The sequence below is a fragment of the Mycteria americana genome, assembly GCF_035582795.1.
Source record: "Mycteria americana isolate JAX WOST 10 ecotype Jacksonville Zoo and Gardens chromosome Z unlocalized genomic scaffold, USCA_MyAme_1.0 Scaffold_18, whole genome shotgun sequence".
Lineage (NCBI taxonomy): Eukaryota > Metazoa > Chordata > Aves > Ciconiiformes > Ciconiidae > Mycteria > Mycteria americana.
The window spans coordinates 9576664-9591572 of NW_027445436.1; the positions used below are offsets into that span (position 1 = coordinate 9576664).

General features: G+C 41.4%; 1 protein-coding gene across 1 annotated transcript in view; it reads left to right on the top strand.

The window, feature by feature from the left end:
- The first annotated feature begins 1169 nt into the window (after window positions 1–1169).
- Window positions 1170–14909, top strand: part of PIK3C3 (phosphatidylinositol 3-kinase catalytic subunit type 3) — a 109108-nt gene continuing 95368 nt past the window's right edge. The window contains 4 exon segments of the mRNA XM_075488766.1: window positions 1170–1329; window positions 3156–3338; window positions 3847–3990; window positions 6945–7085. Coding sequence (XP_075344881.1) covers window positions 1262–1329; window positions 3156–3338; window positions 3847–3990; window positions 6945–7085 — 536 coding nt within the window. The 5' untranslated portion in view covers window positions 1170–1261.

Here is a 14909-nt window from a genome sequence, read left to right on the forward strand (position 1 = left end):
ATGAGCAAAAAATACTCCCAAAGTGTGGCGAGACTCATGATAAAATCACCATGATGAATTCAGCGATCAACCTGTCATGTCCACGTCCTACACAGCATTTGCTGCACAGTAGCAGAAGACAACTGCCATTTCTACTTGGTCTTCTTCAGAGCTGTCAGTAACTTAAAGCAAGAATAATTAATTCTAATTACCCAGCGTGTGACTACCCCTGGAAAAACAAAAGTATACAGTCTGTCTTGACAGTTGTCCTGGTTTCGGCTGGGATAGAGTTAATTTTCTTCCTAGTAGCTGGTATAGTGCTGTGTTTTGGATTTTAGTATGAGAATAAGAGTGATAACATGCTGATGTTTTGGCTGTTGCTAAGTAATGTTGACACTGGTCAAGGACTTTTCAGCTTCCCATGCTCTGCCAGGGGCACAAGAAGCTGGGAGGGGGCACAGCCAGGATAGTTGATCCAAACTGACCAAAGGGCTATTCCATACCATATGATGTCATGCCCAGTATATAAACTGGGGGGAGTTGGCCAGGGGGTAGCGATCCCTGCTCAGGGACTGGCTGGACGTTGGTCAGCTGGTGGTGAGCAGTTGTATCACTGTTGGTTTTTTTCCCTTGGGTTTTGTTCCTCTCTCTCCCTCTTGTTGTTTTCCTTCTCATTACAATTATTATTATTATTATTTTGTTCCAATTATTAAACTGTTCTTATCTCAACCCACGAGTTTTCTTTCTTTGGCTCTTCCGATTCTCTCCCCCATCCCACTGGGAGGGTGGAGGGTGAGCGAGCGGCTGTGTGGTACTTAATTGCCAACTGGGGCTAAACCACAACAACAGTCTTGACACCTTCAGACACATCACCCTGGAGGCTGCTACCGTGCAGCCCAGCCCTCTCTGCCCTCCGGTGGGACAGGCAGCCATCTCGCACTCAGCTGGGGCAACGGCTATCTTGCCATGCCTCTCATGGAAGCGGTCATCTTGCGTGCCATACAGCCAGCGGCAGCCGTGGTGGTGAGAGGGACGTGGGCGCAACCATCTTGGGGCCGTCCACTCAGCTGACTTAGGCTGGCGGCCATCTTGGTAAAGGGCCATTACAGCGTGAGGCAGTGGCGTTCCCACTCCTTTCTCCCTTAAGCACGATGGCGGTGCATGCTCAGAGCAAGGCAGTGCGCGGGGCCAGGCGGTGGGCTGGCTGGCGCTCGTGCCCGCGGGCTGTTGTGGTGGAAGGCTCGGGCGCTGCTGAGCTGGCAGGCGGGGATCGGCAGCAGCCATGGGCGAGACTGAGAAGCTTTATTATGTTTATAGCTGCGACTTGGACATCAACGTGCAGCTGAAGATGTAAATGAGGGGGGCCGGAGCTTCCAGCGTCCCCCTGTTCCGTTGCGGGTGGCTGGGGCTGTGTGGGAAGCGGCCCGGTCCCTGCTGGCTTGGGGGAAAGCTGGGCCTCTCGCTCACCGGAGCTGTGCTGGGTCCCGAAGCCTGGCTTCCCTGCGGGAGCTCGGTTACGCGGCGGTGCTGGCTCTGTTTCCTCTTACCAACACCAGTTGCTCCTGGATGCCGCTGCCGCTTGTTTCCCTCAGGGCTGCTAGGTGGAGGCAGCGCGGCCGCATCCCTATCGGCGTCCCCCGTCGCCGAGCGGTGCTGTGGGGAGGGGACGGGCAAGGGGCCGCGGTGGCAGCAGGGCCAGGGTTGTAAGCTTTGCTCTAAACGTGTTACAAACATTCATGGTCTTAGGTCCTGTAGTGCAGGGCGGTATTTTAAGGCAAAGATTGATTGTTAGTTCAGCGCTAATGTCTCTGATAACCTTTCACCTGCTGGTGTCACAGCTCACTCCTCAGTGTTAGGGGAAGGAGATAAACTGGAAACACTTTTTCCTACTTGTTTGCATGCTCCTTTGAAAGCAAGTTGCTCTTGGTCGGGTCCTTTGTTGTAGGCGGATCCAGGTGCTGCAACATGTAAGTATGTTCCTAACTGGGTATATGCAAGCACTCTTGTTGAAGCTGGTGTTATCACGCGCTGATGTATTTGCTAGTTCATTTTTTAATTCTTTAATTTTTAAGTTTGGGATTTTTCTGCATCATAACAATGGGATGTTTATGTTTGTGTAGGAGAGACGTGGCTGGCTCTAAAATGTAGTATACCTAATGTTGCTACATTAAGGTATATTGCACTTTTTTTGAAAACTAACTTGGGGAAGCTTATTCGGGGATTGTTTAACTTCTGAATGGAAGATGATATCTGAAGTCAGATGCATGTGTCCGTTTTGCTAATTCATTCTGCCTAACAAAAATATAACTAGGATTTTTTTGTGCATCGAAGTGTATGTCATCCTGAAATGTGCTATGCTAGTTTCTTGCAAGAAACTTGTTCATCTACTCTGAAGTGTTTTTGTGGTACTGATAGATTTTTGTTTGCTGGAAGATTGATCTTGCATGTTTTCCTATCACCACCACAATTCCTTTTTTGTTTTCACATGTGCATCCAGTCAGATATTGAATATGCGTGATTGTTTTCATTGTGGTATAGCTGAGGCCTGAGAAATTCCATCGATTTATTCTAACACTAGCATTCTCCAAATTGTTGCAGGGATTTAATCAAGTTTAATTTGAACAGTCTGCTTAGTTGAGCTTTGACTTGTTGTTGATTTGAGAGATGACTGGCATCCAAAGCCAGTCATATGTTTCACATTTCATACAGCTTAAAAATAAGGCTTTTCTTATAATGTGTGTGTGGTTTGTTTTTTTCCAAATAATATTTGGAATGCATGTAATCTGATGTTTGTTTTGGTTTTTTTAGTATTAGCAGCATATGTCATCTTATGCCTTGCTTAGGGTACCTCATTTGATGCTGTCTGAGAATCTACAGGTTGTACTAGAAGAAGTAATTCTTCCCTTCCCTGCTCTTCCCCCCCCCGCCCCCCCAATCAGTATAGCAATAAATTATGTATTTGTTGATCACTTCACATCCTGAGTTCCTCTCCAATATTTGGATTTCATTACCAGATAGTAATGCAAAGTCAGGATAGCCTCAGTACTGGGTAATCTAAATATAAGCTATGGAAATAGAATAGGACTTTTACTGTGGATAAAATAATTTTTGGTTTGTTTATTTTTTCTCTCTCCCCCCCCCCTTTTTTTTTTTCTTTTTTTCCCCTCCCCACATAGAGGCAGTCTGGAAGGGAAAAGAGAACAGAAGAGTTACAAAGTTCTCTTAGAAGATCTAATGCTGAAGTTCTCAGGACTGTATCAAGAAACTTGCTCTGACTTGTATGTAACTTGTCAGGTGTTTGCAGAAGGGAAGCCTCTTCCAGTTAGAACTTCCTACAAAGCTTTTAGCACTAGATGGAAGTAAGTGACTGCCTTTTATTTCATATTCCGCTTAGATTTATTTATATAACTTGATGCCCCAGTAACTATGTTTTTTATTTGTGTCAAAAAGATTTGTTTTCTATTGTCGTCTTCAAATAACTTATGTTTCTTCAAGTCTCTGTATGGTTATTAAGTGTTGCCCTGACAGCACAAAACCAACCTTTTGGTGTAATGTGTAAGTAATAAAGTTGTTACTGGAGTGTTTGGGCATGGCTCACTACTTAAATAACTTCTAGGGCCTGAATTAGCACACTTTCATACTGTTTACTGGACAGACTGATTTTTGGTACTTAGTCATCAAGCTAGAGTATTTTTCCTTTGGCCTTTTAATCATGCACAAGATAAGTATTTGAATGGTTAAAGTCCAGAGGAAAATAGTTCATCTGCCCATAGAAATTCATATTCTAAGGAGAATCTGCATTGTATAAACTAATACAGAGTAACTTGAATTCTAAAGCTTTATGACTAATAAAGTGTTTCTCTGCAGCTGGAATGGATGGCTGAAACTGCCTGTGAAGTATCCAGACCTGCCTTGCAATGCACAGGTGGCTCTGACCATCTGGGATGTATATGGACCTGGTAAAGCAGTTCCTGTGGGAGGAACAATGGTCTTGTTCTTTGGGAAATATGGGTATACTGCTTTTTCTTTTATGCTGCAGATTTGAAGCTCACTTGTGAATAGTAAAGTAGCAGTGGTTACAAGAGATTTTTTTAAAATTTTTTTTAAACCAGGTTAACAGTTCCATATTTGAAAAATCAGATACATAGATGATTTTCTTCCTGAGTGTAACTTCATACATGCTACAGTGTTGTAAAAAAAAAAAAAAGTCTTCTCTTGTATAACACCAAAATTTAGGCTTTTTTTTTTTTTAGATCTGTAAGCTTGGATTTTAAGGTAGGAAATGCTGAAATCGCTTCATATTTATACTTTCGTAATGCATGGATGCCAGTACTGATTACTTAAGATAATTGATTTAATTGGCTTGCAATTGGGCTGTTAATGCAGTATTATTTATAAGGAATAAAGTGTAAATCAGTAAATCAGGAATTTTCAAAATTAATAATCTGTGATCCAATAGAGGGTGGGTTTAGTAAATTTGTGGATGATAACACTAAGATGGGAAGGATTACAAGTGTTGGAAGGTGACAGTACATCAAAAGGATCTTGACTAAGTGCAAAGGGGACTGAAAAAATAGGATGCAGTTTAAGGAAAAGTATGAGGCACTGGTACTTTTTGCAATTGATTGTAGTCAAATACAGAATGGGGAGCAGCTGCTCAGGAAAACAGGAAAAGATTTGGGTTTTAGAGTGAATCTTAAGTTTTGCATGATTCGGCATTGTGATGCTCTTGTGAAATGTGCAAACAGTGAATGTATGAACAGACTACAAGTATGCGCATCAGGGACAATGTGGTATCCTCCTTCTCCATACTTGTTGCGGATGGAGTGAGCGTGCACTTCACTCGCAAGAGAGAAGTAAAAATATAGTTTATTGATACATAATAGGGAGTTAACAAAGTTCAATGCGACAGTGTTTTAACAAGATTCGATGGTGAAGTACACTTGATTATTTACTGCATAGAGGACAGGGTCAGACAAAACTGTCAGGCAGACCCTCCCGTTGAGTCATGAGGTTCAGAAAGGATCCCCTTGCTTTCTAAACTCCTTCTCAGAGAGGAGTCTAGGTGTGGCTAGATCCAGTCCTAGTCCCAGACTTGGTCAACGGTTTATGTCTAAAGGATTATATATGTGCGCAATCAATCCTTTATATCACTTAGCTAAGATTTCAAAGTTTAGCTTGCTATTAGTCACTTACCGAGGATCTGTTGTGGCAAGGAATCTCTCAACCTCGAGGAGTAACCTTGAGAGGCTCAAGGGGAGATTCTGGCATGCAGCCCGCTGCCGTGCAGGAGAGCTCAAAGGGCTCTTGGAGTGCTCACTATTTATGGGGGATAAGATGATTGACTCATAATCATATTTGCATGCCAACCACAGGTTTTAGATTCTTCGGTGGGTGCATTGCACAATAGCCCTAGGCTACTGTGTTGTTATCTGTCTCCTGAATGCACTTTGAGCCAATGCAGCCATCGTGACCAGATGCATCTATTACAATCACCACTGGTGATTATCTCCTAAGTAGGGTTGCAGGAGATAAAGGTCGGGGGAAGCACACCGTCACACTTGTCCACTCAGCTGGGATATGTTCAGTTCTATATAACTGACTTTAAGCAAGTTGCTGACTACTGGGAGTAAGGGAGTCCATATCATTTAATATCTAGCAAATAGGTGTGATGGAGGAGGAGTAAAGACTAGTGAGGCTGAAGAAAAGACCATAGGAATATGTAGGTAGTGTTGGAAAATGGTGAGAAATAGCCTTTTTTGTCTCGTCAGTGGATAAGAAGTAATAAGGCTAAACTGAAGTGCAGGAAAAGTTTAGGTTAGCATTAGGAAAGCTGTTCTAGTGACATTTGAATGCAGAAAATGACTGTAGAGAGAGGTTGTATCTCTGTCATTGAAGATGTTGCTTTGACAAAAAGATTGACATTGTCTTAGGGCAGAAAATTGAACTGGATCAATTGGACTATGCTCCAAAGACTGCTGGTAGTTTTTAAAGCATTAGAGCAAGTTCCTGGAAAAAGATACAATTTATAAATGAAATTTACTTTTCTTTTCAGCATGCGGGGCCTGGGGGAAGTAGATGGACAGAAAGCAACAAATAATTCCAAAATTTTGTATTTACTTGTAAATGGAAACCCTTGTAGTAGTATTCACAAAGTGATGTGTAAATTCAAGGTCAGATGGTCCTTCTAGTTGGTATTTCTCATTTTTATTGGTTGACTTTTCAAAGTGTTCCTTCCAGTTGTATTTACCTGAAGTTGTTAGAGTTAAGTGATCATCTCTTATTGGCAAAACTAATGCACTTGATGTCTTGGGGCATCTTTCATAGGTGGATCAGCACAAATATGCAAGGGAAGCAGGGTTTTCCAGAGAAAAGGTGTGGTCAGTTACCCCGCAAAGTTCTGTTCACTGCACAGTTTCAATTACCAATTCAGTTTCAAGCATAGATGGAGAAAATGATGTGTTGAGGGTTGTGGTTTTTTTTTTTTATTTGGCAGCTCAGAAGGCTGCTTTTTATCAGTTGACCTTCAAATGAAACAGGTAGTTTTTTAGTTGAATTTTTTTTCAGACTGACAGACCTAAAGTCAGTATTATAATTTGCAAGTTGAGGAATACTTTCTGCTTCATTATGAATAATAAAAATATGAAGGTCAAGCTCTGTCCTTAGTTTGCGTTTGTACCACCCCACTGACTTTGGGAATTACCCATTTTTCTTCCACTTGCCAAGTAAGTTATCTCAGACTTAATCATTTTCTTCTAAACTCTGTGTGCCAATAAAAATGAAGGCTGTAGAGGGCACAAGGTGCAAGGCACTTTTGCAGTTCAGTTAAATTATGCATGGCAGTGCATGTTTGTAGGTTTGGAAAAGGAAGCTACTTAATTTTCTTGCAGCTGCTGCTGTACTTTGATTCCTGACAGCTGTATTATTTTGAATTTTCTGAAGCGATTCTGCTTTTTTCCCTGCAGAATGTTTCGGCAAGGAATGCATGATTTGAAAGTCTGGCCCAACGTAGAAGCTGATGGCTCAGAGCCCACCAAAACTCCTGGGAGAACCAGCAGCACAGTCTCTGAAGATCAAATGAGCCACCTGGCAAAGGTGATCGAATAGCAAGTAACCTTTAAGATGTATGTGAAAAGCTTGAACTTTCACTGGAGTGAAACGAAGATAGGCTTCTCATGTTTTCTCATGTGAAAGCTATCTTCCTTTGATTGTTTAGATATTTCACAGGATTTATACAAATGAGTAAACTAGATCATACTCATTTGCTTCTGGAGTATTTTTTAAAAGCGGAGATATAAATACCTTTTAATATACATAGAATTCTGTTGTAACAATTTAACATCCTCATTCTTTGTAAAGAATGAAAATGTGAATATGCCTTGAAGATTCTTGAAGCCAAAATTCCATCGGGTTCAGTAAGAGCAGCTCCTAACAGTAACTTGTGAGGACAGTTTAGTTTTTCAGTAGCCATCCTTTAGATTTAAGGCTGTCTGGTGTAGTGTTCATATGTGTATGATATACCTCTATATTAGAAAGAATTTGAGTACAACTGCAAAAATTAACCAAAGTTTCATTCATTTAAGCTCATGAATGTGTGTGTATATTAGTAGTTTCTTCTCCCAGCTAGATGGCAGAGTGTATTTTTGCCATCAAAACTACTTCTGGAATTGATCAGCGGATGTTAGTTCTTTAACTGTTTTACTAGCTGATCTCTCTCATTCTTCAGGTAAGCTTACCCCAAGCTTGCCAAATCGCTCAACCTGCTTACTCAGTGTACTTTCTTCTTAACCTTGGTCTCCTAGTTTTCATCCTCACCTTTGTGCAACTCCCAGTGAAAGATAGGTCCAGTGCCATAAATACATCCATTTTCTCATCTAGAGATTTATCACAGCAATAAACTAACTTTCATTTAGGGTCTCTCTTTTATTAGTCTAGTTCACCTTGAATTTATAATGGAAAACTCATTAAAGCTTTCTGCCAGTGGTGGTGCCCCATTTCTTGATCATAGTAGAATAATTCCCCTCTAGCCTAAGGAAGCTCTGTAGACAGACACTAAATATCAAGGCTTGTTTATATTTCATCAAATGGTTACATGATGTAGGCAGTGGGTCTCTGAGAAAGGGTTTTAGAGTGTAGGCCTTCCCTTTCATGTTAGTTCTCTTATTCAAACATGACCATACCCTACCAGTGTTTTTTCTCCTCTTCTCTTCACTCCCTTATGTTCCCTAGCTCAATAAATACAAATAATGTAGAGTATTTCAGTCTTAAAATACATAGGTCTGTTCTAGCCTGTTCTTTTGGCATATGGGAGATGAGGGCTCAAAGCCTCTGAGGAAGAGGGGGGGAAATTTTCCTTTCACATCCTGATTGAGAGATCTAGTTAATGGCTAATAAAAAGCTAATAACATCACAGCCACCATTCTTCTCTTCTGAAAGCTGTTTTGGGAGATACTAATTTCTGAAAGATAAGAGTGTTTTCACTGATGCTTTGTTGTGTTACTTTATAAAAACATTTTACCATCAGATGCTAGCAAAGTGAATAGGGTTTCTGGCTAGTGTGTCTATGAGAGCTTTCATTTGCACAGCTGTTTACACAGCAGAGGAGATTCTTGTGATGTATCATTCCTAAATAGCCACTGTTTGATCACAGTCAGCTTCAGTTTTTCTATGACTTACTCATCAGTTGCTGAATGCCTCCTGATGCTACTACATGTGAAGGTATATTTAAATATAGGTAAGAGGAGTAGGACTAATTAAATACAAGATGAGTTTGTGTGGACTTTGTTGTTATTGGTTTGGTGTTTTTCTGTTTATTGGACAGACTTATAAATAAGTGTCATGCTGTTGATTGATATCTGATACCAGAGGCCAAAATAGAGTCTTCCAGATAATAAGTAACTTTTGAGAAGAGCTTGCTGAAGGACCTTTTCTCCATCTAAAAGATAACTTTTCATTTTCTTGACATGCCTCTGAGTTTGTGTGTGTGTATGTGTGTGATATTTATTATTATAGGGAATTTGTATAAAATCAATGACTGGTTGCTGGAGGAGTTGCATACTTTTACCTTAAATAATTGATACTATGGCAAGTCTCCTGTCATGTTGAGGTGCCATATGGTTGTGCTCTTACAGAACACATTCATGTTGCTTGTAAAATTGCTACTGATGACAGCCACTGAAGTCGTGGCTTTGCATCCTGGGGGTCATTGTGAATGCAGATTTTTCCTGTACAAAGGCATATTAATGGAAAGAGTGTGGAATACCTTAGCACGCTCAAATATTAATGACATTAAGATGTTTCTCTCATGAGTGGTGTGTTAATTTATTCTACTTAAACAAAAAGTACTGTTAAGTTCTTTTTGATCCATTAATTTCCCTCACAACTTCTGCTGGCTGAATTGAAATTAGATACTATCCCACCATTGCTATTATCTAAAGGGATGCCTCTTATTTAGTAGCAAATCACAGAATCGCACAGGTTGGAAAAGACCTTTAAGATCATCGAGTCCAACTGTAAACCTAACACTGCCAAGACCACCACTATACCATGTCCATAAGCACCTCATCCAAACATCCTTTAAATACCTCCAGGGATGGTGACTCAACCACTTCCCTGGGCAGCCTGTTCCAATGCTTGATAACCCTTTCAGTGAAGAAAAATTTCCTAATATCCAGTCTAAACCTCCCCTGGTGCAACTTGAGGCCATTTCCTCTTGTTCTATCACTTGTTACATGGGAGAAGAGACTGACCCCCACCTCTCTACAACCTCCTTTCAGGTAGTTGCAGAGAGCAATAAGGTCTCCCCTCAGCCTCCTTTTCTCCAGGCTAAACAACCCCAGTTCCCTCAGCCGCTCCTCATAAGACTTCTGCTCTAGACCCTTCACCAGCTTCGTTGCCCTTCTCTGGACTCGCTCCAGCACCTCAATGTCTCTCTTGTAGTGGGGGGCCCAAAACTAAACACAGTATTCGAGGTGCGGCCTCACCAGTGCCGAGTACAGGGGCACGATCACTTCCCTAGTCCTGCTGGCCACACTATTTTTGATACAAGCCAGGATGCCATTGGCTTTCTTGGCCGCCTGGGCACACTGCTGGTTCATATTCAGGTGGCTGTCAACCAACACTCCCAGGTCCTTCTCTGCCAGGCAGCTTTCCAGCCACTCTCCCCCAAGCCTGTAGTGTTGCGTGGGGTTGTTGTGGCCCAAGTGCAGGACCTTGCACTTAGCCTTGTTAAACCTCATACAATTGACTTTGGCCCATCGATCCAGCCTGTCCAGGTCCCTCTGTAGACCCTTCCTACCCTCCAGCAGATCAACACTCCCACACAACTTGGTGTCATCTGCAAACTTACTGAGGGTGCACTCGATCCCTTCGTCCAGATCATTGATAAAGATATTAAACAGAACTGGCCCCAACACAGAGCCCTGGGGAACACCACTTGTGACCGGCCGCCAACTGGAGTCAACTCCATTCACCACCACTCTTTGGGCCCGGCCATCCAGCCAGTTCTTTATCCAGCGAAGAGTACACCCATCCAAGCCATGAGCAGCCAGTTTCTCCAGGATAATGCTGTGGGAAACCGTGTCAAAGGCTTTACTGAAGTCTAGATAGACAACATCCACAGTCTTCCCCTCAAAGATGATGAATGCTTCTTTCACTGAAGGGAATGCGCTAGCTTCTCTCTTAATTTAAGCTTTAAATATTAATCCAAGAGAATGTTTCTTCATGTGTACATATATGCCTACAGATCTTCTGGGTCTTGTATGCAAGTCTAACTAGTTGCTGTATTATGACTTTTTTTCCTATCTACAAGGGAGGTTTGCAGGTTTAAGAGATTAATGATTTATTTAAAGGAGATTAATAATTAATAATCAGGAAGAAATGTACCTGTATTGATTGTTAACTTTATAAAAGATAAGTTATTAAAACTTTGCGCAGGAGTTCTGCTGGTGAACATTTTCTCTAAAATGAATAAATATAAAAGTTTAGTGTTTTTCATGCTGAAAATGCTTTGGAAGTCAATTAAGTAAAAGACTTCTGGAGTGGAATATCTTGCATCTTTTCTTTCTGTTTACAAAACAGATCTCCAAAGCAGTGCCTTCAGTGTTTTGTTGGTTTTTTTTTTTTAATGAGTTCAAATTTAATGGAACAAAGGATTAACAGTGAGTTTAACAGACATCAGTGTGGCATTGGAAGGCATTATCAGTACTTTTATGGACCTGTGTATTGTGGAAAGACCCACTGAAATAGAAAAAGCAGTATATCTATAATCTGGTTTCAAAAAAAATTTGTCAGTAATTGCCTCCTAATTTTCAGCATGTTTAGATTCATAAGTCAGAAAGCTACTGAATAATGCAGCTTTATGGGAAAGAGAAAGAAGGTAGAAAAAGAGACTGGAGTCCTGTTGAGATCAGAGGCACTAACTTTAGGCAGCGTCTATTCTGAGAATTAAAAAAAAAAATAAAAAAATCTATAATTCAGTACATAAAATGTTAATACAATGGAAAATAAATTACAAGTATTTCTATGTATGTGACAACATTACCAGTTGATCTGGACAGAAGAACTGTGATCTAACTTAAGATTCTTGAAGAAGATAGTGAAAAATATAGTAATAATTTGCAAAAAGCAGGATTTCACAAAAAAAATTCTGAGAAGGCACAGATCAGAATCTGCCTCAACTGTATGATCTGTTGCAAGTTAAAGCTTGTGAACATTTGAAAAAAGAACTGTTTAAATGCTATTAATCTAGTTTATTGAATTAAGGTGTTATTGAATATCTGAAACTATTAACAACTGTAGTCTTAGAACTTATTTTAACAGAGATGCCACTATAGAAGAAGCTCTTAAGGTTGGTTGTTTTTCAAATTGCTGTAGTCATAACAAAAATGAGTGGCTGTTTAAGAAATTTTCTAAGCCCTTGTAAGAGCTGTGTCATGTAGATGTGATATAAAAAGAATGCATGTGGATGTCCACACTCTATTCACATATCCCATATAGTGGTAGCTGGCTTTGTAATGCTTCTGGAGGAAATAGCAGTTCCACTTGTCATTTAGTGTCTCCTCCCACAGTCTGAAGCAAATATGTGGGGTGTGTTTTTGGGGGGGTGGGGGTGGATTTTGTATTTTTTTTGTTTGTTTGTTTTTTTGTGTGTGTTGCTTTTTGTTTTTTTTTTCATTTGTTTTTGTTTGATTTTGGGGGGGGTTGTTCATTGGTGGTTTGGTTTTTGTGGGGTTTTTTTGGGTGTAGATTTGTTTGGGTGGTGTCAGAGTGGGAGACGGACCCGGAGTAACGATGAATCTCAATATGAGTATGGTCGTCCTCCTTTATTCAGATTACTTGACAGGTTTATATAGAAGCTAAGCAAAGCACGCGCTAACAGCGACTATTCCATTGGATAACTATACTTGTCCACGCGCTTAAAACAGTTATATGATTGGTACAAAGTTGCTGTTCACCCACTGTTCACAAAGGGGGGTTTATCAGCACTTTCCCAGACTTAGTCCCGCTTATCTTGTTTTACCAAGTACTCCTTCTGCTGTTCTCAAGGGAATTTCACCTTGATCTCTGGCTCCCAGGCCCCATCAAAGGCTGGATTGCTCACATCAGTCAAGCTGTGTCCTTTATCACTTAACCATTCTTCCACAATTCCCCCTTCTTGTTTTTGAGCGATCCAGGCATGATTTATCATGGTTCTAAAAGCCTTTTTTACACAGCTACATGCTACACAAAAACACAGACCTATGATAACTAAAATTATTAAAAGTCGTAATCCCTCAGCTAACAAACCCTTCAGCCATGATGGTAAGGACCCAAACAAACTGGTTAACCACTCATCAAAAAACCCTTGATTTTGTCGAATTTTGTTGGCATGCTCTTTCAGCCATCGTAGTTGTTTGTGAATTGATTCACTGTGATCAGACAGGTTCATACAACACATGCCTTCAAAATCCTCACAACCATGACCTTGGGCTAATAACAAAAAATCAATTGCTGCTCTATTTTGCAAAATTGCGTGGCGTAAGCTATTTTGATCCTCTAATAACGTTTCTATTACCTGGGTAGTGACATTTGCTTGTTTTTCAGCCCAACAGGCTAATTGCCCAACCTGTTTCAGGGCTCGTCCTGCTGCCCCCCCAGGTATGAACAGGGACAGGAACACTCTCTCAGTAGTACTGAGGAGGGTAAGTTCATCATCGCAATCTGGGGGAAGACCCTTGACCCCCCCCCCTTTTTTTTTTTTTTTTTTTTTTTGAGAACTGTATGTCTAGGTCATAGGATCAAGATGCTTAAAATGTGAAAAGGAAAAAAAACCTTTAACTGTAATTTAGGCAATGAAAAGTTACAATAACTAAGTAGTACTATGCACGACAATCCTTCTCAGTCATCTCTAGAACTTGAGTAGTTTTTCATATTACCATTCACAAAAATTCAACAAGTCACTAAATCTGAAATGCTAAACTATGACTCCAGTAAACAGCTGTTTTTGTCAGATCTACTGTTTCCTGTTCAAGTTGGACAGCTAATTTGTCTTCTATGTACCAAAACATGTACCAATTGCAAGGAGAAAAAAAAGACAATATAATAAACCCAAAACTAAAAATAGATGACAACTAGACAACTGCAGAGAAATGATACTTGGGATTATGGTGGGTGGAGGGTATTTTTTGCTTGTTGGTTTAGTCCTCATGCTTCCACACCCTATAAATCCGGGGGAAAAATCCAAATCCCTGACTCACTTAAAGATCTAGCCAAATAAGCATACAAGATCCCCAGCAGTCTCAGTGCTAAACTGATACAGCACTTAAGCTAATTTCATAGTTTTGAGAAGTACATTTCAAAGCCTTCAGCTAAAAAAACAAGTAATACTTTTTTTAATTTTTTTTTTTTTTTTTCACTTTCCTTGCCCGTTTTCCTGTATAACTGGAAACGCTAATGTCGCAGGGCCTTCAGCCCTCCCCCACAGGCTTCCAGTGTCCTTCTAGAATTGCATCTTTGATGACACCACTCCAGCGTGTGGTTCTAGGGAGTGCTGGAGGGTTCATTAAACATGGAGGCACAGCTTCTCCTTTCCTTTTTGTTTGTAATTCCAGAGTATCAAGACGTTTCAGAACTGCTTGCAACATTTTTGCAGTGGCATCAGAGGATTGTGGCAGCTCCTCCCCGCTAGATGGTGTGGTAGTTCCAGAGGATTCCGTAGAGGGAGGTAGAGGCGGATAGAACGAGGGTGAGGGCGGCAACGGAGGCGCGGAGGGTGGTTCACTGGGCGGAGCTGCAGGGGGAAGTCGGCAGGTTGCTCTGCCCAAGTCATTAGGTTTTGTCGCTCCCGCCCCTCCAGGGGGTTTTGGCGGAGCTACTTCCGCATTCGCTTCACAGTTTGCATTAACTCTGCTAACAGGAACTTCCGCCTTTTCTGGCGCCTGCATTGATTCCGCCATAACACGCAGTTCAGAAACGTTTTTACAGACAGTTCCAGACGCGCCTCTCACGGCAGGCAGCCCAAAAAATCGCGCAATAGGTCCCGGTTTGTTTTCGGGCTTATCTTTAGACACTCCCGGACCTAACATTTGGGCAGCAGCGCAAGCTACTTCCCTCTCCGCCTTCATCGCTTTCAGAGTTTCCAAGACAATGTTCCAGAGTCCACGAACCGCCTTTATTTCCTTTTCGTCCTTTTCATTCCCCTCTATTGTTTTCTGCCACGTTGTTCCTCCAAAATCTCGCCATTCCGATACGGAAAATAACATGCAGGTGTCAGAAAAGTGACCCCAACATTGTCCCAACTTAATCAACCTTATTAACTGCTTCACTGGTGCTTCTATCCCTCTCTTAGAGAGGATTCCAGTGAGTAACGTGGCCGCAGCTTCTGTTTCCATCACTGCGCCTGAGAGGTGAGGAGCGACCTCACACCGGCGTCTGCCCTGCTTCTTGCCCCA